Below are 25912 nucleotides of genomic sequence, written 5' to 3'. Positions count from 1 at the left end.
ATTAACCTATTGCTTCTGCCTATTAATGAGGATGACTGAGAATAATCTACACTGTGGCATTGCCATTGTATGCCAAATTTTTATTTGGATCTTTTTGTTAGGGAAGGATTTTTTCCTTTTCTAAAAATAAATTATACAGAATGGTTGCTTGCTTACCCTAATTTTTTTCACTTGCCTCACCAAATCCTTTATCAAGGATGAGAGGTCCTAGCTTTTGCCTTTGTATGAATCACATGGATTACTTCTGCATTTTCCTCCAGTTCTCAACTCTTACATTTACACTATACATAGTGTCCCAAGAAATGAAAACCAAAGGACTTCCAGCCCTGGCATTACTGTGCATGTAACAAAGAAATGTACCTGGGTTTCGGCACTCTTTCATCAGGAACTGGTGTCCATATTGAATCTGGAGACTTTTGTTCTTTGAATCTTCCAGTAAATACACTGGCAATGTCAAGAATATCATAAGCGCAGACAGCAGAGCCAGGGATGCTGCAATGTGACATTTCCAAAAATAGTTACTCATTCTGAAATTATGCATTTCCCCCCTCTCTTCTTCTTCTTTGTCTGAGAAACATACAGCACAGAAGCCTTCCTGTAATAGATCATTCATTTTTGAACCTTGCAACCTCTTAGCACTGACAGTAAAAGGTTGCCTTATGAGGACATTTCTACTGAAACATTCAGTGGGCAGCCAATTTCTATCAGTTTTCATTTTCAAAAGATTAAAAAAAAGTAATAGCACAGTAATAACAGTAACTCCCAAGATGTTGAGATATATTTCTGTAACTTGAACTAAGAAATTACTGTATTATCAAGTTATAACCTCTTTCTGGAAGAAACTGATGTTGACAATTGAACACATGGTCAGTGTGATACTGTCTGAGCCCTTTTGGTGGTTATCTAGTTGCATTATAGAAAGCGTTCATGTGTCAAAGCAGGTATATTTTGCAGAGGTGCACATTGCTTAGTCACAACTTATTTGGCTGTTGAAGTTGTATCATTCCATTTTCCTGGATGTTTCAGGTTGAATTCCTATGAACAGGGATTTGCTTAATTCAGTCAACTGTAAAGAAGCAAATGCAGTTTCATCTTACTCCCAAGTCCAATTTAAATTTTGATGATTTGCAATACAATAATAGTAATCATCAAATATAATTACAGTCTTATACAAACACTTCTGGAAAAGCTTTTTCTGTTGATGGTTTTCATGTATGAATTATTTATTGATCTGTTTTTATTGCTTACCCAGTCTGCTACATTACTTTTGTGTCTGACTTTAGCCACATGCTTCTGATCAGATAATAAGTACTATCTGATTATATGTTAAACAATTTCTATTTATGAAGATGATATGATCAAGTATCCAAACATCTCCATAATTATGACTTGTACTTTCTAAAGTGTGACAAAACTCTAGAATCAAGAAGTTTACAAATGTATTAGTGGTAAGAAGTCTACTTCAATAATAGGTGATAATATTTCCAGATGGAAAGCCAAATACTTTATTAATTAAATTAACTCTGCAGTAACATTAAATCTGAAGATTGATCAAAGATGCAACAAGGAAACATTTGAAGAATGTTAGACCAAATTGTACCATCCTTCTTTTCCCTTCTGCCCTCTTTTGGCTAAATACATTTAATTTTGAACAATGTTTGCCTTCTAAACAAAATATGTCTTTTCCTTGTGTTTGGGTGATTTTCAATTCATGGCTTAAACATTCCCAAAGCAACTGCTTTAATTTGATTCTCAATAGGACCTATTATGCCATGTTGTCTGCATTTCATCCCAATGCAAAATGACAGATTTATTATTAACTTTGCTGATGTCATCCTCCTACTTCAGGTAGCCAACATGCAGTGATATATGAATACACCAAAACATGCAGTGATACTTGAGTATACTAACTCCTTCCCTCTTTCCTTCAGATATCTTGTATAAAAGACAACATGGGAAGCAAATAGATTCTACCACAGTGCTAAATTTACTTTAATTAGCTAAAGTTTTCCAGAGATTGTAAGAATAAGATATTTTAATATTTTTCTATAAATGAAAAGTGTAAGATGGGATATCGGTGCTTACACAAGCTTAAGTGATAAGGGAATGCTTTTAATGCCCTTTATTACCTGATATGAGAATTATTCCTATTATTTTGTCTTAATTTTTTTGGTTCTACATAGCAGAAATCAAAGGACATTGCCACATTCAAGCCATCTGTTGTGCTGGGCATTGTACAAGAAAGGGATATCCATTTGAAGGAAGGAAACTCATGTCCATGAGGAAGGAGAATGATTTTCCTTGGCATGATCTATTTCCCTGTGATTCACAAGCAGTACAATCTGCTAGAGCTTGTGCAGGAATGCATTGTTCTACCTACAAACTCCATTTGTTTTTAACAGTGCCTGAGTAGACGATGCTTGCAATGAATTGTGTCAGACATACTTGAGAATTGGTTCATACATTACAAAATGCATAAATGCACAATCGTGCCTACCATCCCTGTCCTATTGTCCCCAATTATTAGTTCCTATTTTCTTGTACTCAAACTTATGATTATTCTTATTTCTGTTGTATTGTAAGCTTTTGACAAAATAAATAAAATAAAAATAAATAAAATGGTTAGAGTTGAAGCTTCAGTGACTCATGCCATATAATTCTTACATACCACAAACTAGCAGTTCTCCATTTGTGTATGATACATGAACTCCAAATGTAGATATAATTTGCACAAGGAAAGTTCCCAAAAATTTCCTTTCATATCGAAGAAAAGAAAAAAAATGCACATATATGTTCTTGCCATTATTATCTATTATGAACCCAACTGTAATGAATGGAATATATTATTGATCCAATTTATTAAAGATGCTTTCTGAAATGTGTAACAAAATACTAGATTTTAATGTTACCATTTTTGATATATTTCTTTTATGAAGAACAAAACTGTTCTTCCGCAGTTTTGCAAGATTACAGCAGTTTTTCACCATTATTTTGCTTTTTAAAACTCTTGCTTTTTTCCAACAATATCATGATTAAATTCCTTGAGTTGTTCAAAGGTTGAAAGGAGGTTTTTTTTTGGCTCCCCCAAAGCCTGCCATCTCCAAAATAGCCTGTTAATATTGTTATAGTATATAGTCAGCTCATTGTAATACAATAATTGCTCAGTTTTGCCCATAAGCATCACACAATACTTTATGTGCGAATGCAACAAACTGAAAACCTGTAAAGGATGAATAAAAATGGTTTATATTTTGGAAGAAATGGTTACTGTGCAGATAGATTCAGATAGATTGAAAGATTATGAGTTTGAAGTGAGATCCTCAAAGAAAACCTGGCTTCTCATGACATTTCCCCATCCTCTTTTCAGCTTCTGCCAATGTTCAGGAAGTAGGTTAAAATTAACTGTAGTGTTTTAAAGGAAGATTTTACAAAGATAGGCTTCAGTAGTAGAATAGATCTCATCTTATGAAAAAGTGGAATGAAATATTTTTTTTAGAAAGCATGTTGTTTTTATTCTGTACACATAAACTTCTCACTTTGAACCCTTGTCAAAGGCCCCATGCAGCCACTGACAAGCTCCACAAACTGAACGTGTATCATGGTAAAAATGTTGTGTATTCCTCCAGTATATGAATGAATTTTCAGTTTCCTGTCTTCTGTTTTATGCACTGGTAAATCAGTGCTGAAGGTTTCCCAAGACAGTTTAATTTGAAAAAGTGTTGTTTGTTTAAATTTTAAGTAGTGAAAACAACTTCAACAAACATATGATTATTATCTATTCAAATCAAAGCTTGGCAAACCATAGTTCCTAGAACCTAAAATGGATTGAGAGATGGATTGTGATTAATTCAAATTTGGAAGCAGTTATCAGCTGACTTTTATGGTGCGCAAACGATAATACATGAAACAGGGAATAAGTGAGTTCAAAATTTATGCACTCTGAGTTTTAGCTACAGATTCCCTATTGACAAGTAGACAAACATGCATGTAAGCAATGCAGTGAAAGATTTTGACACGTACTCTCAAAATATTTTAACTAAAAACAACAACAAAACAACCCCACTCCAAACTGCATTGCCAATACTTCTTCCTGGCCTTTTGGATCTTTCTAAAATTTTAGGAGAACAGGTAGAAAAATCCATTCTCAACAATGAGAAAAAAAAAACCTTCCGGTTTGAGTCTCTTCGGCGACACACCGAAATCCGCGATTGTGCGCGATTTCAATCTGTGCTCACCGCCAGACCGCCCTGAGCCGGCTGGTTTCGGGGCTAAGCCACCCCGTAGAGGTGGTGAAGAACGGGGAGACTGCCAGCAGGGTTGAGGAGAGCTGCATCTCTCTTCCCCAGCTGGCCATTACTCCCTTTCCCGAAGGCGGTTGCAGCAGTGGTCAGAAATGGCCACCTCAAAGAAGAACTGAACTGGAAAAGAATGTGCAGGAGGAAGATAAGAAGAGAAAGTTTTGGTTGACCAGGTTAAACGGAAAAAGCAACAACGTAAGGTACCCTGGAATTTAAATTAAATAACATTGTTCCCAAAGAAGATTTTGAAGATGCGAAGGAGAGAGAGAAGGGAAAGGATTAGGTTTTTTTTTTCTTCCCTTCCTTATACTGACAGCTAAGAGACTTAAGCAAGAAATTGAAAAAAATCCACTTTGATATTAATAGGCATCTAAGCTGAAAATAAAAGTCAAAGGGATAATAAAGATTTCTGGATATTTAAAAGTTTTTAAAAGTAGGAGAGGAGAAAAAAAAAGAATAAAAGGACAGGATCTGGAAAAATGGAGGAGACTGCCTGGAACTAAGGAATGGAACTGTAACTAAAAGGAACTTACAGTGAAATCTTAACAAGATTCCTCAAAGATACATTTTAATGGAAACTTGGTAACAAAATAATAGAACCCCAGGAAGAGAAAGTGGAAAAAAGAAGCAAGAAGAAACAGCCTTGGATTATTTGGATTACTTGGTGATTTTTGGTTTTTGCATCTAGATGACTAAAATTAACCAGGTGGTTGTTTAAAAATCTTTAAAATGGTATCACTCTTAGAAGAACTGAAAATGGAACTTAAAAAATGGAAAGAAGATGCACAAGAAGGGAGAGGTTCTTTTGGCTTCGTATTTCAATTCTTAGAAATGGAGATCTGGAACTATGAGAGACAGCAAGAAATGCTTGCAGAACAAGAAGATTGGGACAAAGAAGAAGCCATCTTTAATGATCAAATAATTTTAAGTGAGGGGGAAAAAAAGAAAAGAGGGGAAAGACAGTGAAAGGTTTAAAACTAGAAAAAACAACCAAAAAGAAGAAGAAGAATTTGAAAGATAAGTATAATATTAGAAAGCAACAGAAGAGGGGATTACAGATGAGAGAGTTAGAAGTAGAGAGACGAGGGGGTAAAAAGGGGAGGGAGAAGAAGAGGGGGAAGAAGGCAAGGAAAAGAAGTTGTAAAAGATAGAAACAAGAAATGGGAAAAGATATAAAGATTGTAACCATAACCTTGTTTAGAGATAATGGGTGAAAATTTAATTGTAAAAGGAATTCTGCAAAGGTACATAAGATAGCATTGTTATATTATAAACAGAAATAATTTTAGAAAATATGTCTAAAATGATGGATAAAATATTTACTGTAATGTAGTGGAATGCTTGTTAATAAATAAATGAATTAAAGTGATTGAGAGAATTAAATGGGAACATTTTAATTATTAGTAATGATTTATAAAAATATAAGTGAGAAATATGGAAAAAAAAGAATTAACTATGGATAGTTTATAAGTGTTCCCAAGGAAGTATGATATTTAATTGAAAAGAAATGTTAAAGATGTTAAGATTTTAATGAATATTAATGATAGAATTGAATTGGAATGGAATGTGTGTTTTATTTACATATATATATAATTTTTTCTTTTTAAGAATATAGTGTGTATTTTAAGAATGTACCAAGCAGAATTCAATTGGAAGTTATGTATTATATTGAATGCTATAATCTTAAAGGTATACATTGAAGCTTAAATAAGAGTTTGAATGGATAAAATTAAAAGATATAAAGGTGTCATACTCCAATTGGTAACTACAAGGAAAAAATTGTTTAATAAGAAAAGATAATATGAAATTGAAACAGGACAGACAAAAGTATAAATATAATGATTTGAATTGAGATGAGATAATTAAAATAAAGTTGAGAAAATTCAAAGAGGGGAAAATTATGTAGAAAATATAAAACGGTAATAAGATATGGAATAGAATATAAAAATGAGCACGAAATTGAGTTTTGTGTCTGTATGAAGAAGTGATAACCTGGGACCATGCTATTTTCAAAAAAAGATGTTTTATTTGTATTTTGTTTTTGTGAAAAACCAAATAAAATTTTCAAAAAAAAAAAAAAAACAATGAGAAGAAAAGGAGCTGTGCAAATTAGTAATAATAGATGGTTTTTCTAATGGCTACAAGGAGAAACGGGAGAGAAGCAAAAAGCCTTATGTATTGGAAGGCTCCCATTTTGTGTATTCTTTTCAACTACTTATTGTGTAAGCTGAAAGATCACAAAAAGGCTGAAAGATGACAAAATTCTTGACTGCAATATAAAGTTAAAGTTACTTAAATAATACTTAAACGGATATTTTATGCAAGTTAGTATTTAATAGCCTGTTTCTCTTTATTTAAAGCAATATTATCAAGTGGCTTGAAAACAGTCATCGTCTATTAAAACCATTACCTGTTATAAGGAGTAGAAAAAGTTGCTAAGACAATGTCCCGGCCATTAACATGGGTGACATCTGTAACTGCCTGCAGTATGTTGAAATAGAAATGCGAATCACCAGGTACTGAACAGTTCAATCGTGCCTTTAGGAAGGAAGTCCACTGCTTTTCTAGCACTCGTTGAGATCCACCCATGTCATTCTTGCAAACTCGAGCTACTCGGGGGAAAACTACCTGCAATGAGGAAAGGGGAGTAAAGAATCTATAATATATTTTTACTAGAATTTTTCCTTTTCCTTCTTTAAAAAATGCAGAATTGGCAGAACTGGGTGCTTAATTGGATCTCTAGTTTCCTATAATCTGTGACAAATAACAAACAGAACAAAATTCAGCTTTGGAACTGTGTGCTATGAAAGATAAGCTTCTGACATTTCACATCCAGCCATAAATCCTTCAGGAGATTCATTCTCAGCTCATGTAAAACTCATTTCTATGCAGGCCACTCAGCTTTTTCTTCCCAGAAACAAAAGGACATTCTGTATTTGCAATCCATGTGGCCCATACTGGCAGCTGGAGTCCCATATTCCCAGCATATTTTATTTAAAAAAATATGGAAGACTCATCAAGCTTTTATTCATGCATTCTCCTTTTTAACCTTGTAAGCCTTTTATTGTGGAAATATTCCTTAAAAGGTCTTTTCAGTAAAGGCTTTCATTGTGCTTTATTACATGGCAAGACTGAAATTTCTCCTCATTTACTTCTGCTGTTCATAGGAAGGTCTTTCAAATGCAGCTGCTCCCTTGCTTTAAAGTCAGTCTTGTTGTGGATTATTTGGAGCCTTTGAATTAAATCAACGTGCCACATGTTTTCCAGTTTAATGGTGGTACATTTTTTTTTAAACAAAGCTTTATCGTCATTCCTAGCCAAAATATTTTATATTAAATATTGCCTAATCTGGTGCCCTTCAAATTCGTAGAACTCTCCCTAACCCTAAGCCATCATAAGAAAGGTGTTTTATATCACGGTAACACCATGCCTCATCCCTACCAAAATTTGGCATGAACAGCAGAATCTTTCTCACAACAGTGACCTTGTTATTGTGATTTATAGCTCTCATTTCAAGGTTATTCTCCTCACCTTTCCCATACTGTGATATTCCACTGCAATTTCCCGAAAGAAGAAGTAGATATAGTTACCATAATCTACCGCATGAACAAAATATGGTTCTGAAAGAAAAAAAAACATGTGCTCATAAATATAAACATTCCATATAAGAGTAAAATCAATCTAATCTGGGTTGAATATTTTTTATCTGCTTTTGTAGGACATATTTATTTTACCATACAGTGTGATTATAAATCAACAGTGACCATAGGACACACAGACACACCCAGCAGTGAAAGCGAGATTGACTTCTGACTTCCTGCCAACTTCTCCACTGACTTTCCTTGTAGAAAGCTAGCAGGGAGCACTGCAAATGACAATGACATGTCAGTGAAGTGGTGAAGTTGCATTGAAACAGCCGCAACTTTGCCAAATTTCAATGCTGTGAAAGCCAGAGATCTCAAATTTTGGATGCATTCTGTAAATTAACCCATTTGAAGAACATTGTTTCTAAAATTGTTGCCCAATGGTGCACTGTTTCACCCAATTGAAAGTTGCTAACAATCAGATACAAGGGTTTTAGTTGCATACAGTTTCAAAAACTTCAAAATGCTACAATTGCTTAGGTATCCTTAAGAAGTATGCTGTCTGTAATGAAGCAATGGATATTGTATTCAAATGTAATTCTAATTTTGGCAGTGGATGGGTGACCAAATTAGTCACCTATGTAGATGTATAAAGGGGGGGGGGAGGGAGAGACAGACAGAGAGCGACAGAGAGAGACAGAGATGTACAATGGTGCTGAAATGCTTGTATGATCTGAGACCAACAACTCATACACAGCCTCTTTCAAGTTAATAGAAATAACTACAGGGAGTTCTACTGATGAGATGAACAACTAGTGCCATACTCATGGGTAAGCATTTAGTTCAATAGAGTCTTTTCTGGGGTTGGGGTTGGGGGTAAAGCAAGTGAATCTCTGTATTGGAGGAAAGAGAGGACACTTATTATTGTCTAACCTTCAGAATAACTGCACGGCCCAGAATGAAGACTACAAAAATCTCTAAATTAGATACACTGTCTTCACAAATTATTAACATAAATATGACTAAAATAAAATATGAATTTTTTGAGGTCTAGTAGAGTATGGAGACACACAGAGATAGAAACTGGGATCTTGATGAGACTTTTGAAAAGAATTCACAAGGTTATACATATTTTCAACTTTTATACCTTTAAAAAGAGTAGAAATATGTGAATAATGTTTAATATCCCTAAATCATACTAAAATAAACTGGAAACCCCCATCCATAATGTATCTGGGTGTCAAATATTTGCATTTCCAATGAAATCTTTTCTTTATTCTTGTCCTCAGTGACCTGTCCTTCAATTATATATATTTTACCCTTTACCTATTTGTGAGAAAAATAATTCTTAACTCGGAGGGCAAAATAAATTATGTAAGCCCATAAATCAGAGATACAACTATTTCATGTACATATTTACTCCAAAAATGGAACTCCAATTCTCCTTATTTGCAGACAGGATTATTCTTATCAAAGAGATTTAACATATTTACAAACTGAAGTAATAAAAACATGCCTATAAAAATTCAATAATTTTGAAGAAAAACTGGAAACAACATCATTTACAAACTGTGGCCTTTCTCTCTCTCGCTGTTTTGCATTTTTGTCTATAAACAAAAGTCCCCCTTTCTCAGAACAACATAATGCTGTGTAGCATTCATTCATAATGCCATTGGAAAAGAATGAATGACAACTTTTTAAAACAATGTGGCTATGGAGAACATACAAATTGCCTAATTCAGCAGCACTCATTCATTATTTCTTGACAATAAAATGGAGATTCTGATATTTTACTTTTTAGTGGTGTATCTCAACACTGTGGAACAAATCCTCCACACTTCACAAAGCCTAGATTGCCTAGTGTCCCATCAGGGGGAAAAGCTGATGGTGCTATCACTGTTCTAAAATAACTCTTTGCCCTCAATCTTTGATGAAAGATCTAGCCTTTAAAAAATTAATTGGCCACCTACTGGTTTTATATGTTTGTTTGTTATTGTTGTTATAAAAATAAACTTTTATAAAAAATAATAATTGGATGCTATCCAGGGGTGGGATGCTACCGGTTCAGCCTGGTTGTATAGAACTGGTAGCTCCAAAGAGCATCTGACACCAAACCAATTCTCTTTGACGATCTTCTTTTCTTCAGTTGGGCCCACCCACCTGGGCTCTCAGCTGTCCTTTATTCTTAGTTGCTTTGCACGGCACAGATGAGTGTCGCGCGACAGCAGGAGATGGTGATTGCTTGTAGGAGAAGTTGTTTTGCAAGTACTGTGCACACGCACAGTGCACGTTTAGCGTGCAAAGTGCACACTTGCCAAACCAGTTGTTATGCTGGTAGGATCCTACCCCTGATGCTATCTACTTTGGTGGCTCTTGTGATTTTGTATGAATACCTAGCAACTAAAAAAAATAGTGGAACAAATGTACTGAAAAAAAAGGGCAATTTAGTACCTCTACCTGACAGAATGCATTGCTGAAACAAAGTATGATTTATTTGTGCTTTAAACATCTGTTCTTTGAACAATCACTAAAAGGCGAGATTTTGAAGAAGAACAGCAAAAGTAAGTAAAATAAGACAAGGTTTACGGAGAATCCAACAATGTAATCCAAAATGGCCCCCTTCTTCCTGTAGCTTTTTATTTACCTTTCAACCATTTTGAATCATGTTTGACTGTCCGCAGCGTTGGGCTGTCTCCAAGGCTCCGGTAAATGACAGCATCTATTGCAAGGAAGTCTGTCACAGTAGCAGAATACAGCTTTCCCTCTTTGAGGTGGAATTGGAAATTAGGGATAGGGAAGAAGAAAAAAACAACAGCATAGTTGTATCTGCTAGGTAATCATGGAAACAGCCTATACAAGGGGTGTTAAGGCATGAAAACTATTGTGTTAGGGTAATGAGCCATTTGAATAAAAAGTCCTTCTCCCTCTCAGCACTCAAAAAGAAGGCAGACCCTGAAGAAGCATCTCCCTGGACAAAAGAACCTTCCTTGGACTATATCCCACTTCAGACTGCACATATCACATGCCTGATCTAATCATAATAATATAATATATCAAGATCCTAGTAGTACAACTAGATAATTTTAAAAGACTTAACACTCTTGTATCCTTCCCCTTCACACCTACGTCTTAATTCAGTTATGGAGAAAGCAAGTAATGTTAATAATTCTTACAGGAATAATTACGCATTTGAAAAGAAAATGAATATAATACAGTGAATCTATGTGTAACTATGTTCTTACCTCAATTATTATTTTTAATTAAGAAGAAGGAATGCTGTGGTGAGTTATGAAGCCTGTAGGGTCCCAGCATATACATATGCCAGAGATGTTTGCTGCTTCTCTATCTCTGGTTATTTATCTAGCTGTACCTAAATTTATTTTATTTATTTTATTAGTTTTGTTTTCTGCCCATCTTACCTCAAGGTAACTATGGGCAGCTTACAACATTAAAAGCCAATAAAACCAAAATAAATATTTCTAATAGCAGCAAAAATTATAAAGATGAGGAGGAAGGGAGTAGAATACACATGGGGATGGGGTCTTCTCTTAATCTGTCAACTACCTCCAGCATGATACACCCCCTGTTGGGGCTCCAAATCAACCGGCAGAACCAGGTCTTCAAATCCTTAAGAAATATCTAGAAGGGTAGGAGCGGGAAAGTGGGAAGGAAGGGTGGTTCCCCTCACCCCCAAAATCAAGCTATTCTTTTTGCTAATTCATCTATTTCACTTCGGAACTTTTAAAACCAAAACTAATTTTCAGAATCTGAACCTAGTACTTATAAGCAGATGATGGATGATTTGCTTTACTGTGCTCTAAAAGCTCGAATACCTAAACTTCTGTTCTGGAGTCCATCTCTATCTGCTCCATAGAGTGTCATCTTCCTCTCCTCCGCTCTTTATTATATAGACAGCAATGGCTTTTTTATTTTGGTGACCTCCAGGGATGTTGAACCAAAATCTCATCATCCAAAACAGGATGAATAAGTGGTCCAATATGTTTGTGCCAGATTGAAGAAGGCTTTATGAGCAATAAGTAAATCAAGTTATCAAGTTTGGGAATATAATGGAAATAGATTCAAGTTTCCACTTTAACATTTTTGTGGCTTAATATATTTTTATAAGTCAAGTGCAGCAGCAATGGTATCTTTATTGGTATGTGAGAAAGATCTTGGGAAACAGAGCAAAGAGATGCTGCTTAGGCAACAGTCAAATAAGAGAGAGTGCAGTCCATAGCTGCTTTAATGGATGGAGAAAGAAACCCAGAAGAGACTGTTTCTCAGTTCTCAGGCTGTAAAAGAGATAGTGGGAGATCTGCACTTTTAAATTTAACAGATTCTGTTAATGGACTTTTATAATAACTTAGAATTCATTTATCTGTTTTCTGCCTAGTCTACTGGTCAATATTGAAAGACTGAAAGCCCTCTACAGCCCAAGAAACTAGGGAGGATCCCTTCTGAACTTCTTGCCCAGCCCACTATTCAACTGCAGGTTATCATTTCTCTTTATCTGATTGCTTCCCCAGGCTGTATGTCTTCATTCCATCTCCCAAGGTCTTTCCCACATCCTGTTACACTACAATAGAGCAAGGCTTTGTAAAAAAAAAGATAGTCTGAAGAATTATTCAAAGTAATTTCCATAATATTGCTGAATATTTTATAGATATTTTGACATGGGATTGTAAGGGTTAGTGCTAACAGAATTTCAGTAATGAAACAATTTAATCTAAAATCTATAAAGAACAAAATTCTAAAATACCATTCTATAATCAATGGCCCAAATTAACCCCACTAACACACACTCATATTTTTAAACCACTGCAAAAAGAATTAAGAGTTAATTGCATTTCTTTAAATGCATAATACATCATGATTAAATCCACAGTTGCCACTTCAGTCTCCTCTTTTGCCTCAGCTGGTAACAAAACATCAAGAAGCCTAATCTCACCATGTTTCTCCTTTTTTCATCTTTCTATTTTTATCCAGGAAAGAGTAGAAGCCACATATAATTGCTTGTTATCCTAACAGCTGAGATAAAATATTGTACCTTATGAAATAATTTTCTGCCTACTCTAATTCAAAGTTACTTTACCACTGTAAGTATACAACAGAAAATGAATTTATTTTCCAAAGTGAGAATCCCATGTTTGTTTGACTATTAGATAATTAGTTTAAGGCATGTGATACCCAATAAATGTATAATTCCACCCCCTACTGCCCATAAATATATCTCAGGAAGGAGCGATAATTGTACTCTCTAAGCACCTCATTATAAAAGAGTATATTTTTATCCTTTTATGTTACCTGCAAACAATGCAACATTGGCATGCTTTGCATCATAAGGACATCTAGCCATTCCACTGAATTCATCTCCCAGAAATTCCAAAGTATCCATCTGAAAAACAAAATAGCATATTTCTTTACAAATTAATAGGACTGGCAGGGGTCTTGCATGAGAGTTATTTGAAGAGTTCTTTGTATCAGAGAAGCCACCTAAATGGCTGTATCTAACTGACCTTGGCTATTTCAAGAAGTTAAGCAGGGTTACAGTTAGTTATTACTTGGATGTGAGATCAGGGAGTAATTTCAAGCCTGTCGGCTAGATTGGGAAGTTGAAAAAAGGTGGCCAAGAAAATTACATGGATGTATCCATGAAGTTATAAACAAATCAGCATGAAGGAGACTTGCTCTTTACCTATGCTGTGTAAGACCATTTAAAGCTACAGCAATAAACTGTACAAACATTGAGAAAATGTTCATAGATTAGAAGTTACAGCCTCGATTTCTTGGTCAAATAATCTAGGTCCTACCAAGATAATTGTGCTAAAGCAGCATTTGCCACTCTGAGTGGCAATCTTTGCCTAAGCCCAGGACCAAAAATATATCCAAATAATTAGAGGTACCCATTGTATCTTTTGCTAGGCTATAGATTTTGCCACCAAGGCTCATTTCAAAGGTTGTTTGGATTCCAGTAAATATAATGCTAGAAGATTAGTTTGTTTCACCTCAGTGTGGTCAAGGGTATATTGGCTGTTTTGTCATCCTCTGCTCTTCTTTCTCTCATACGCACTTTTCTAATTTGGAAAGGGAAGCTGTATCCCATCTGAATTACTACTCATACTACTAGTAATATTAGAATTTGGGTTTCTGTCAGCAGTGTGTGTGTGTGTGTGTGTGTGTGTTCTTCAAATCTAAGGGTGATTAAAACCGCCTCTATGCAAGGCTCACAAACGTGAAACAGAACAAACTAACAAGACTCAGATAATCTATCCCATCAGACATACTTAAATTAATCAAGGAGAAACAAACCTAGGTATCATGCTGTCTCTGTTTCTATCTACTTTTCATTGCAATTGCACACATGTCTGGGAATAAATACCCTGTGGTGTCCTGAATTTAGAAGATTGATCAGCACCACTTTAGCATTTTCCTTGCACTAGCTTGTTGGAGTAAAGCTACAAGGCATAAAGAGACTGGGTGAACATTCTCCTAGAAACATTTTTCAAATTAATTTTGCTACTGAATTATAAGTAAGGCTGAGCAAATGTGATTATGACAAATGATCAAGTTCTCATATGATGGTAGGGGAGGCCTGTTCATCCCTAACATGCAGAACTTACGACCCAAAGTTGGACAGTCAGTGATTGAGAACCATAAAAAGTAGGGCTGTCCAACTTTCTTCTTTTTATTCCCCTCATATAATTTACGTGTTTTTTTAATTCTCTCATAAAAACTTCAGAATTGGCTTGAACTAGTATCATGTGTAAATTGTTCTTCTTCTGTCAATAATTAATCTGTGAAGTATTTAAAATCTCAGCTTTAAGTGCAACCCCTGGGAAAATAATATTCTACTGAGCTGCAATAATTATACAAATAAGCAGCTCAATGCAAAGCAGGTTTACAGTGGAAACCACAGGGAAAAGTGCAAAGCCTACAGGCTTTAAGATTCAAGTGTATTATGATTACTCAGTGGTGACTTTTGCTTTTTATCAGTTCAGATCTACCTAGCAAATTCAATTTACTTCAACAGAGTAAAGTAAGATAAGGAATTTGAAAAAAAAAAGTAGTGTGGATAATAAGGCATCTAAGCATCATTAGTCTCATCCAATCAATTGTCAATCCCATGGGTTGAGAGACCTCTTGCAGGCACTGGATTATTTGTCATCATTTGTTTGCTGCCATGCATCTTCTCTCTCTAAACTTTCTAAATGGAATCATTTATGTCTTCCTTAGAAAGGAAACATATTGAAAGGAAAGGAGCTTTGTATAGCGCATAACATTCCAGGCCCATCTGTGTATTTACATAGGCTTTTAAGACATGATAGAATTGCCAAGGCTTGCAGAGCAAATGTTCTAATGTATTAGCTTAGGTATTTCATTGGCCTTCTAAAACTTAAATGTATTTACCGGGCAAAAACTGCCTGACAGCACAGCAGTAGGTGAAAAATTCAGCATAGTTGTATTTATAAGAAATGAAATATTTACAAAAATAATGAAAAGTCTGTTAATATCCTTCACACTATCTTACCATCTCCATCCTAAAAGAAAATAGAAAATAACAGTTTTTCCAACAGAAACATGGAAATTTTGCCAAACACCTGGGCTGACCACAATCCAATTAAACTGATTTGGAGAGGAAAGAAAAAGACAGGTAGATGGGCCTTTAATAAGAGTATCCTGAGAGACAAAGAATATATTCAAATGATAAATAAGGAACTGAAAATATTTCTTGAAATTAATATGAATGAACACACAATGATTCAAAACTTATGGGACACAACAAAGGCATATGTGAGGAGTCTGACAATAGCATTTGTAGAAAAAAAGAATAGAGATAGGAAAAGTCAACAGACTGCGAGACAAGAGAAACTGGAAAAATTGAAAATTAAATTGCAAAAAGATCCGGGTAATGAATCAATTAAAAAAGAATTAAATTTGACTAAACACAAAATAAACTTAAGCCTCCAAGAAGAAATGGCTAGAAAATTAAAATTAGTTAAACAACATTACTTTGAGAATGTGAACAAGCCTGGGAGATGGCTCTCCCACAAACTAAAAAAAGAGCTGGAGAAAAGAGCTATAATAGCTCTATAGGATGAGAATGACATATTGTGTTCACAATCAGATCAAAAGAAAACAATAGCTCGATTTTCTTTTGCTAATTTATACAAAAAAGAAGAAATTTTAGAGGAAAACATCACACAATATTTCGAGGGCAAAGAATTACCCATCATATCGGAAACTGCTCGAGAGATACTAAATGATAAAATAACTTTTAAAGAGGTAAAAGAGGCAATTGGAAGACAGAAAACCAATAAAACCCCAGGACCAGATGGAATACCTGTGGAATTCTATAAAGAATTCCAAGATATACTAGGTGATCTGCTGGTGGAAATATATGATGAGGCCCTGAATTGTGCCAAAATACCTCAAACATGGATGGAAGCTCTGATATCCCTCATTCCCAAAGAACAAACAGATCCTCACTAAATTAGAAATTACAGACCTATCTCACTCCTGAATGTAAATTTTAAAATTTTAGTGGTAATAATTTCAGATAGATTTAAAAAATTATTGAATTATATTATCCATCCAGACCAGAATGGTTTTCTCCCAAATAGATATATTAAAAAAAATAAGAATAATAATGGATGTCCTAGAGTATTATGAAACCAAATCTAACAACCAGATAGCATTAATATTTTTGGATGCCCAAAAGGCATTCAACAATTTAAATTGGCAATTTTTGATTGAGCAATTATCTAGGATGAAATTTTGTGAAAAATTTATAGGACTAATCAAAACAATATATTCTATACAAAATGCAAAACTAGTAATTAATGGAGAAACCACAAACAATATAAAAATAAGCAAAGGAGTGAAACAGGGATATCCGCTTGCCCCATTACTATATATCTTATCAGTGGAAGTGTTGTTAACCCAGATAAGGAAAAACTGAAATATTCAAGGGTTGACTATTAAACAGGAAACATACAAATTGCAAGTGTTCGCTGATGACATGGTCTTCATAATGGAGGACCCAAAAGAGTCAAGCAAAAATTTAATGCAAGAGATAGAGGCATTCAGTAAAGTAGCAGGACTCAAAATCAAAAAAGAAAAAACTAAGATAATAACCAAAAATTGTACTAAAAAGCAAAATGAGGAACTGACAAAAAATTAGGGATTCGGACAACGAAAAAAGTAAAATATTTAGGTATTTGGCTTACAGCGAAATGCTCCACAATAAAGGCTGATAATTATGACAAGTTGATAGACCAGATACAGAAAGATCTAGATAGATGGGTAAATTTACAACTTTCTTGGATGGGAAGGATAGCCACCATTAAAAAAAATGTACAACCAAAATTGTTGCATCTCTTTCAAACTGTGCCAGTCAAACTAGGGAAAAAATTATTTGAAGACCTGAACAAAAGAATTAGTAAATTTATTTGGCAAAAGAAAAAAGCCAGAGTAAAATATAAATTAATGCAAGATAGTAGAAGTAAGGGAGGATTGGCACTCCCAGACTTTGAGTTATGCTATCAAGCCGCAGTGAGTACCTGGATCAAAGATTGGATTAACCCGGAGGACAAAAGAATATTGACAATAGAAGACTTTGATTTACAGATTAGCTGGCACGCGTTTCTCTGGGATGGAAAAAATAAAACTCACAGCTACTTTCAAAGACACTGGATAAGGGATGCTTTGTTAAATATATGGGAAAGAATTAAAAGAAACCATTATGTGAAAATACTTCTCTGGCTATCTCCAATGGAGGCACTAGTATATCCCAATGTTATGGATTTGAACAAAACAATAAAATATAAAGAATTAATAACTGATGAAGGCGACTTGAAAACACAGATACAATTAAAAACACAGGGAATTGAAATTGGGTGGTGGCCGTACGTTCAAATTCAAACAAAACACAAAAAAGACAAGGAATAATTTGGATTTTATAACACAGATCAGGAATTAGACAAAATTTTACAAGGAAGTGAAAAAAAGATGATTACCAAAATGTACAATTGCTTATTGGAATTTAAAATGGAAGAGGAAACAGCTAAGGAGAGCATGATAACATGGGCCAAAAATTGTGGCCACAATATTGAATTAGAACAATGGGAACAAATTTGGTGAACTAACTATAAATTAATGTTATCAGTCTCATATAAAGAAAACATTTATAAAACGTTCTATCAGCAGCACCTCCCACCAGCAAGACTTGATAGGATGTTCCCTAATATGTCACCCAAATGTTAGAAGTGTAACTTTAGCCAGGGAATGTATTTTCATTTTTTTTTTATTAAAACAAGTTTTATTAATTTTTAAAACACACAAATTATCATTATTCATTACATGTTTAAACCTTTTTCCATTGTAAATTTAACAAGTCAGATAAATTATGATTCTGTTTTAAACCATTTCCATATAATATACCAAAACCTCTTATTCAATTTCTCTTTACTTCTCTTTACTCTTATTCAATATCATTATTATTATTTCATCTGATTCTTTCTGACTTAGTTACCATTATTCTCATTCTATATTTCTACAAGTTTTTACCAATTCTCCCCCAAAAAGACATATACACACAACACACAAAACATAAAAAAAATCTTTTTGGAAAGTAACTTGGACCCAGGTGTCTCTCTCTTCATGGACTTCAATTATATTCATGCTCATCTTACATATCATTACTTATTTTATTTACCATTCTAAACCTTCTATATTAACTTCTCCACATATTTCACACTTCTTAATTCTACCTTAATTAATCATCTTAGTTTAAATCATTATATTTGTATCTTTTGTCCATTTTTTATCATCCCTTTGTCTCATCCCTTATGAAAAAAAAGAAAATCAGTTTCTCCTGAAATCATTAATCAGAGTATGATGCCTTTCTATCTCCCCCTAAGTTAATCAAATTAATCTTTAAAATAATATCTAATACCCAATCAGATTTTGCTTGGTACATTCTATCTAATACATCAAACACAATTAAGTGCATAATTAGACAATAAATCCAAATATTAAAGAGAAAATACTATAATAAAAATTTTATAATAACATCAATACCATAATTTTATTAAACTCTTTAATTAAAACAATATTCTAAACCTCTCCTATTATTAAGTTTTAAAACCAATCATTTTTAAACATTTTAACATTTTAATCTCTTATCAACTCTTAAACCATTGCAATACTACCATCTCATCTTATGTACCTTGCAAAATCTTTTTTTTTAAAAAAATTATACTTTATCCATTATCCATAAAAATTCCTTTTTTTCCATTTAATTTCAAAACATTGTAGCTTTTCTCCACCTTTTCCCTTTCTTTCTTTTCCCAACAAACCTTTCTACCCCCCTTCTTCTAGCCTCTGCCTTACCGGCTTCCCTTCTCTGTCGTATTTCTTTTCCCCTTTGTTTACAATCATCATATTGGTTTTGCACTTTATTTTTCCCTTTCTTAAATGTTTTTTAGATCTTAAGTCCTTAAGTCCTTTAGTTTTCTTCTTTTCTCTTCTTTTCTTTTCTTTCTCTCTTCCTTTTTTCTGGATCAAATTCTGAGATTCATTAAAGATGGCTCCTTCCTTTCTTTCTTGTTCCTCTGCTGTCTTCATCTGTTGTAATTTTTGTTGATAATTAGTAGCGCCATTTCTAAGAAAAGGAAAGCTTCTTCCACACCATTTCTTAGTTCCTCAACAGAAAGAGCCATTATAAATCTTTTCTTTTCTTTTCTCCTTCTTTCTTCTTACAACAACCAGAATATTCAAAAGAAAATAAAAAAAATAAAACAGTCCCAAAGTTATCAATCAGTCCAAACCAAGGCAGAGTTCTCACTTTCTCCTTCTGGGGTAATATCAATCAAAGAGAAAGAAAGTCCAAATCTGTTTAAAATCTTATTACAATATATTCTAGTCTTCAAATCCTTAAGGCATCTGCTCCAACAAATCTTAGCATACAAATATTTTCTTTTTAATCTCTCTCTTCCCACTCATCGCTTAAAACCAATTTCCACCTAAAAAATAGGTTTCTTAATATCCAGTTATTTATTCCGTAGGAAAAGAGGGAAAGCTATCCTTTCAGCACCTTCAAGCAGCCGCTTTTTCCTCTTCTGGCAGGTATTATTCAGAAAGTCATACTTTTCAGGAATTTCATTAAATATGTCTTAGAGTCCTAGGAGCCAAGAAAACTTTCTCCTCTCAATCACTTTCTCCACTTCCTCCTGCGCATTCTTACCCGGCTGCCAGCTTCTTTGTGGCGGCCATTACGGACCGCCGCTGCACCGTCCTGGGAAAAGGGGTTCTGCCGGCCAGGGAGGGGTCTGCAACACCCCCAGTCCCTTCTCCGGATCCCCCTACCTTCAGCTGCCCCTGCAAGGCAGCCTAGCTCAGCTCACCCGTGTGGGTCGGAGCCCCAAAAACGGCTAGCGCGGCAGGGATCGCGCAGCCGCAAATCCCTGCCGCTCGCGAAGCCGACAAACCGGCAATTAACCGGAATGTATTTTCACATGTGGTGGACATGTCCTAAAGCCTGAAAGTACTGATACAGGCATACAGGCATGGTTAGAAGAGATGATACAGGCATGGTTAGAAGAGATGATAAAACTAAAGATTAAATTCAACCCAGAGACCTTTTTACTCAGAATGACAGAACCGACATGGAGCAAAAAACACCAGCATCTGATATCACACATCATCACAGCGGCGAGGATAGTCTTTGCCCAAAACTGGAAATCAACGATGATACCCAAGGACCTGGCAATAACTAATAAAATCCACCAATGCGCAGAAATGGTTAGACTAACCATGTTACTAAAAAACAAGGAAGAGGGGAAGTTTTTTACAATTTGGAATATATGGTACAAATGGTTGTATAAAAAGGAAGTAAAGATGTCTAGTGAAATTGATTAAACAAACAAGGGAAAATGGAAATAAGGATAAATATATATATAGCTATGTATATATGTAAAATAATATAACTAAATAAATATTGCATTATAAATCTAATAATAACATAAATAAGTAAGGATTTAGGAAACGTTATAGATTTACTTGTACCAAATGACTTTAATTGACACTAATAGAAATGTACACTGCTATGAAAACATTGCAAAAATGTGAAAACATGTGTCTCTTTTTTAAAATATTTTTTTTGAAACTTTCAATAAACATTATTTAAAAAAAAAGAAAATAACATTTTTTCCCACTGGGAGCTGCTTGAAATTTGTCTGATAAATTTATTTCAGAAAGTACTAAAATGGTTTCCTGAACTAAATGTGCAGAATATTCTGAACTTGAAACATTTAGTTGTCAGGTTAACTGTTTAGAAGTTGAAAAAAAATAGAACAGTATTACATATTCAATACTATTAATTTTCTTAACTTCAAAAAAATTGACGAAAGAAGGAATGAAAGGAAGGTATATCTATATCTGTATTGTACCTATATTTTTACATAGCAAACAGTGGAAATAAAATAAAATCTGTCAGGTTTCTGCCAATGTCTTTTTTTTTTAAAAAAATAATCTTTTGGACCCATTTTTCTCGAGAATGAATGGTAAGTAGCATTCAGAATGGACTACCACTCATCTAAATTTCTACCCTTAGGACAAAAAATAAATTTTCACTGTTTCCTATAGGCAAATAGTAAAAATATTTCAAACTTTGTATTATTGAAATACTACTAATTCAATATGTTCAAATATCTTGTTTTGAGTTAGGATCCAAGTACTTCCCTATCCATTCTCTTTAAGTTACTAATGTAAAAGCAAAGCAGAACCCCCTAAGCACCCACATACTCTCACATAGAAGAAAGAGACTTCAATATATACACTTAAGAGGAACCATTTGCTAAAAGAAAACAGAAGGAATGATTTGTATGGGTCCACAATAAGCTAGACGGAGACAGCTTTCTCCCCCTTGAAGTGAATGTGTAGTGGCTGATTATTATGGTATTCACTTCTTTTGACAATCAGCTTAGATTCTAATTCCAAGTTTATCCAAGATAAATTTTTGAGAGGGACACAGGAGAAAATGGCAAATCACTTCTAGGAATACCCTGCATGTTTCCCCCCAGGAGTTTAGTTCATATTGTTAAGAATTTGATTCTAGCATTAATTATATAAGCATTTATGTGATTTTAGAAAAGGCAGAGCCAATGATCAAGGGAAATAATAAACAAGAATCAAGAAATATGTTATGCCATATGAACAAATTATTCTGTCTTTTATCACTGTGCTTAACTTCTACCCCACCGGGACAATCAGCATTATGTGGCCACTGAGTACTCAGTATGCACATTCCTTAGTAGATGAACTTGGGAGGGTTACCTCCTAAGATTCTTTTAGAACATTTTTTTACAAGCCATGGGGTCCTATGATTACTCCATTCTGGTTATAATTCTTTTCATATTCACCAGCTGAGTCCACTATTATGATATTCAAACTTCTTACTCAATGGAGACAGGCTATAGTCTTTTCTTTAAAATGTGAAATGTTTTAAACAGTGGTTGTTTGTTTGTTTCTTATTTCTCAAATGCTGAACTGGCTGATCTCTGAGAAGCTGATCCTGGAAACCATCTCGATGAATCATTTGTTATAAGGGAAAAAAGAATTAATTCAAAATTTGAAAAGCCGACATTAAACAATAAATGGCAGCAACAGAAGAGAATTTTATTTGTATTCTGAGAAAGCACTATTCTCTGAAGAGGAAAGTGGTTGGCTTTATTATGAACAAATTTGGATAACTGACCAATAATGCTGATAAGTACTGACTTCTTCACTTTTGGACGAGCCAATTTCCGGTTACACTGTCCTCTCTGTTGGCTGTGTGCAAGACTGCTGCGCTGGGCATAAAGCCACAATTAGCCTCCTACTTCCATATGCTTGGGTTAACTGCCGATTCTTCGCTTCAGGCATTTACTTTCAAGTCTCTGCATTTTAATTAGCAGCAACCAAAGGGATACCGTGAGTGTGCTAAATTGCAATATCATGTTTTATGAGACAACCAAATACGATCTAGTTATTCTGCATTAAATACAGATCCAAATTAATTGTGAAAAAAAAAATCAATTCCTTCAGCAGCAACTTTCCCTTCAGTTCAGAATCAAGCATTTTATACATTAAGTTCCATGCAAATATACTGTTTCTGCTTCATTTCTCTATTGGAAGGTCTTTTCTGTGACACAAGACTTCATGAACCCTGCCATAGCTCAAAGCTCTGCCTCATAATGAGAATGGTTACACTACAGTGACTTTACAAGAGATCTTGTGTTATTTTCTCTAGTTGAAAGACCAACTTTCTGAGGGAGAAGGAATTTCACTGAACACAGTTTTGTACTTTCTGGCTTTTGTGCCATTATAAATACTAATGGCAAAACCTCTCTAATTACTTATGCTGTCTTATAAATGCAATGCCTACCTTATAATTCCTGCAGGAAGGACTGAAGGCATTTGTCCCACAAATAAATAATGTATCATCATCTCGTTTTAGAAGAACCTTAATAAAGTTATGACATTCATCCTGCCAAAAGAATTTTAAAAAAGGAAAAGAATTGAACTACTGTTTCAGCAATTAACATCAAAAATGTTTGATACAATTAAACAATTGTTTGTTCCAGAAAAATTTCCTGCCATTTGGAAAAGAAGGCAGCAATGGATTTTCTCAGAATGACATTAAAGCAACATGGCTGGCAGGATTTTAAAGATTATACTTATCTTTTTCTGCTGCTGTTTATTGGAGAAAATGTACTTTAATGACAGTCATGAATCAAGAATAGGACCTCAGTATGTATGTACAGTATGTATTTATGCAATTTACACACTGGTGCATCCTAGGCAGTTTATAGGTATTAAAACAATAAATAACATATTACATTCAGTCATTAAAAGTAAGAGGAGAGGCTGATCCAGATGAGGGAAAATGCAGTAAGTGTAAAACACTGCAATCAGGTAGTCCTTGACAAAAGGACCCCCTAAAAAGTACTTATGACATAATTTAGAATTTTTGATAGACATGAACAGATCTGAGGTCATGTGATCACATTTTTGGCGCCTAGTGACTGGCTCACATTTACGGCCATTTGCAGCAAGCTGTGGTCACATAAACATGATTTTTGACACTTTTTTTTTGCTGGTTTCTGATATTTACTTCCAGTTTCTGCCAAAAAACTCTCTCCATAGCATATAATGGATTTACTTCATTAGTGCTTAATGACTGCTGTAAAAAAGGCAGTAAACTCAGTGGCCACGTGATCACAAAAAAGGCATGTGATCACATGGTCATCTGCTTAATGACTGCAATTACTTAACAACAATAATTCCAGATTCAATTACGGTCGCCTGTACTGGGATTAGACTATAAACATGCAGGTGGCTGCATTCTGCACCATGTGAAGTTTTGTGGACAGACCCGACGCAGGCTTAAATACAATAATCTAATCAGGAGCATGACTCTTGTACATCCTGTCTCATGTCTTACCAAACAATGTCTGGGTAGAATGGGGAAAAATATAAAGCCCAGAAAATACATATGATCTAAAGTAATTTGTAGTTAATCAAACTTTAAATTGCTAAAACATTTTCCTAAGATTATTTATCTTCTATAAAGACTCTGAATTATATCAGTTCTTGTAGAAAGTTAGCAGGGGTAGTAAACTTTTTAACGCCTCTTCATTTCACAATATTTGACATTTTTGACTATGTTTCTTTGCATCATAAGTAAATCAATTATTTTGGAATGTAAAACCTTCAATAAACTGTTGAGACAATGACTAGCTGGAAAATAAATGGCATGATCCAATCTGCAACACAGAGACCAGTATAGGATAACAGTCAAGGAACTGAACAATGTGGCATCTGTCAGAGAAATGAAATTTGCCTACCTTATGTTTTCCCTTCATTCTGCATGTATCTACATCAAGCTGTCTGGATTTCCATGTCAATTTCTTCAAGGATCAAGAAAGAAAATAATTAGAGTCTGGTGTGTTTTTATTTAATTTCAAAAGAATTAGCTACTGAATATAAAATTATCAAAAACATTCCATACTTGTTCTATGCTTGACTTACTCTAGCACAGAAGTCTTATGAATGTAGTACATTTAGTTAGAATTGACTGCTATTTATACCATATATAATACTATAATTATATAATATTTTCTATACTTCTGAGGGTGTTTGTTAATGGACAAATATTACAAATCAACACTTTGTTTTTATCTCTTGAAATAGAATATATATATGAAATATATATATATATATATATATATATATATATATATATATATATATATATATATATGAATATATATATGAATATATATATATGAATATATGATATATATATATATATATATATATATATATATATATATATATATATATATATATATATATATATATATATATATATATATATATATATCTTTGGTTATTTGGGTTTTCTCCCGTGTAAAATTGGAAGTATCTGGCGACGTTTCGATGAAGTCTCATTCATCATCTTCAGGCTTGTGTCTTCGGCTTTGTGCTTCTCGGAGTAATGTGAGCTTACAGCTGCTTCTTCCTTTTAACTGCTAGTGGGGGTCTTACTTGATTGGGTGGGGGCTTGGCTGTGTTCTGATTGGGTGGGGGTGTGTTCTCATTGGTTGGGGGTTTGGCTGTGTTCTGATTGGTTGGGGGGTTGGCTGTGTTCTGATTGGCTGGGGCTGTGTTCTGTTCAGGTGGGGGCTTAGTTGTGCTCAGGTTAGTCTTAGTTGCTGGGGGATTTGAGCTGGTGAGCTGTGATCATCTTGTTTGGCTTCGCATTCGTGGTCGTGCCATATCTTCATGGTGGGCGTCAGTTCGCTTCATGTATGGGTCGGAGGGGTTTGAAGCGGGTAGTGATGCAGCTGCGGTACGGCTTCTGGTCCGTGGTCATGTCTCATCTGCTGTGTGGGTGTGAGTCTGCTTTCTACGTGGAAGTGTGGTGGTAGCATCTTGTGTGGCCCTCGTGGGTGTGGGTCTGGTGTCGTTCTTCATGTTAGGTACTCA

The 25912-nt window shown here is 34.5% G+C and overlaps 1 protein-coding gene across 9 annotated transcripts in view; it reads right to left on the bottom strand.

Annotated features, from left to right (window-relative positions):
- The window catches only part of SEMA6A (semaphorin 6A), a 180544-nt gene that overhangs the window by 47007 nt on the left and 107625 nt on the right, over window positions 1-25912 (bottom strand). For all 9 annotated transcript variants that reach the window (XM_087958029.1, XM_087958028.1, XM_026673524.2 and 6 more), the window contains 7 exons: window positions 24769-24831; window positions 23307-23408; window positions 13187-13277; window positions 10527-10646; window positions 7830-7918; window positions 6709-6926; window positions 361-492 (listed from right to left, as the gene is read on the bottom strand). In XM_087958029.1, coding sequence (XP_087814155.1) covers window positions 361-492; window positions 6709-6926; window positions 7830-7918; window positions 10527-10646; window positions 13187-13277; window positions 23307-23408; window positions 24769-24831 — 815 coding nt within the window. The remainder of the gene's footprint in view (window positions 1-360; window positions 493-6708; window positions 6927-7829; window positions 7919-10526; window positions 10647-13186; window positions 13278-23306; window positions 23409-24768; window positions 24832-25912) is intronic.

Source organism: Notechis scutatus, chromosome 2, assembly GCF_049901735.1.
Source record: "Notechis scutatus isolate UNSWTSFEM ecotype Mainland chromosome 2, rNotScu1.2, whole genome shotgun sequence".
Lineage (NCBI taxonomy): Eukaryota > Metazoa > Chordata > Lepidosauria > Squamata > Elapidae > Notechis > Notechis scutatus.
This window is presented reverse-complemented; position numbering and strand designations above follow the sequence as displayed.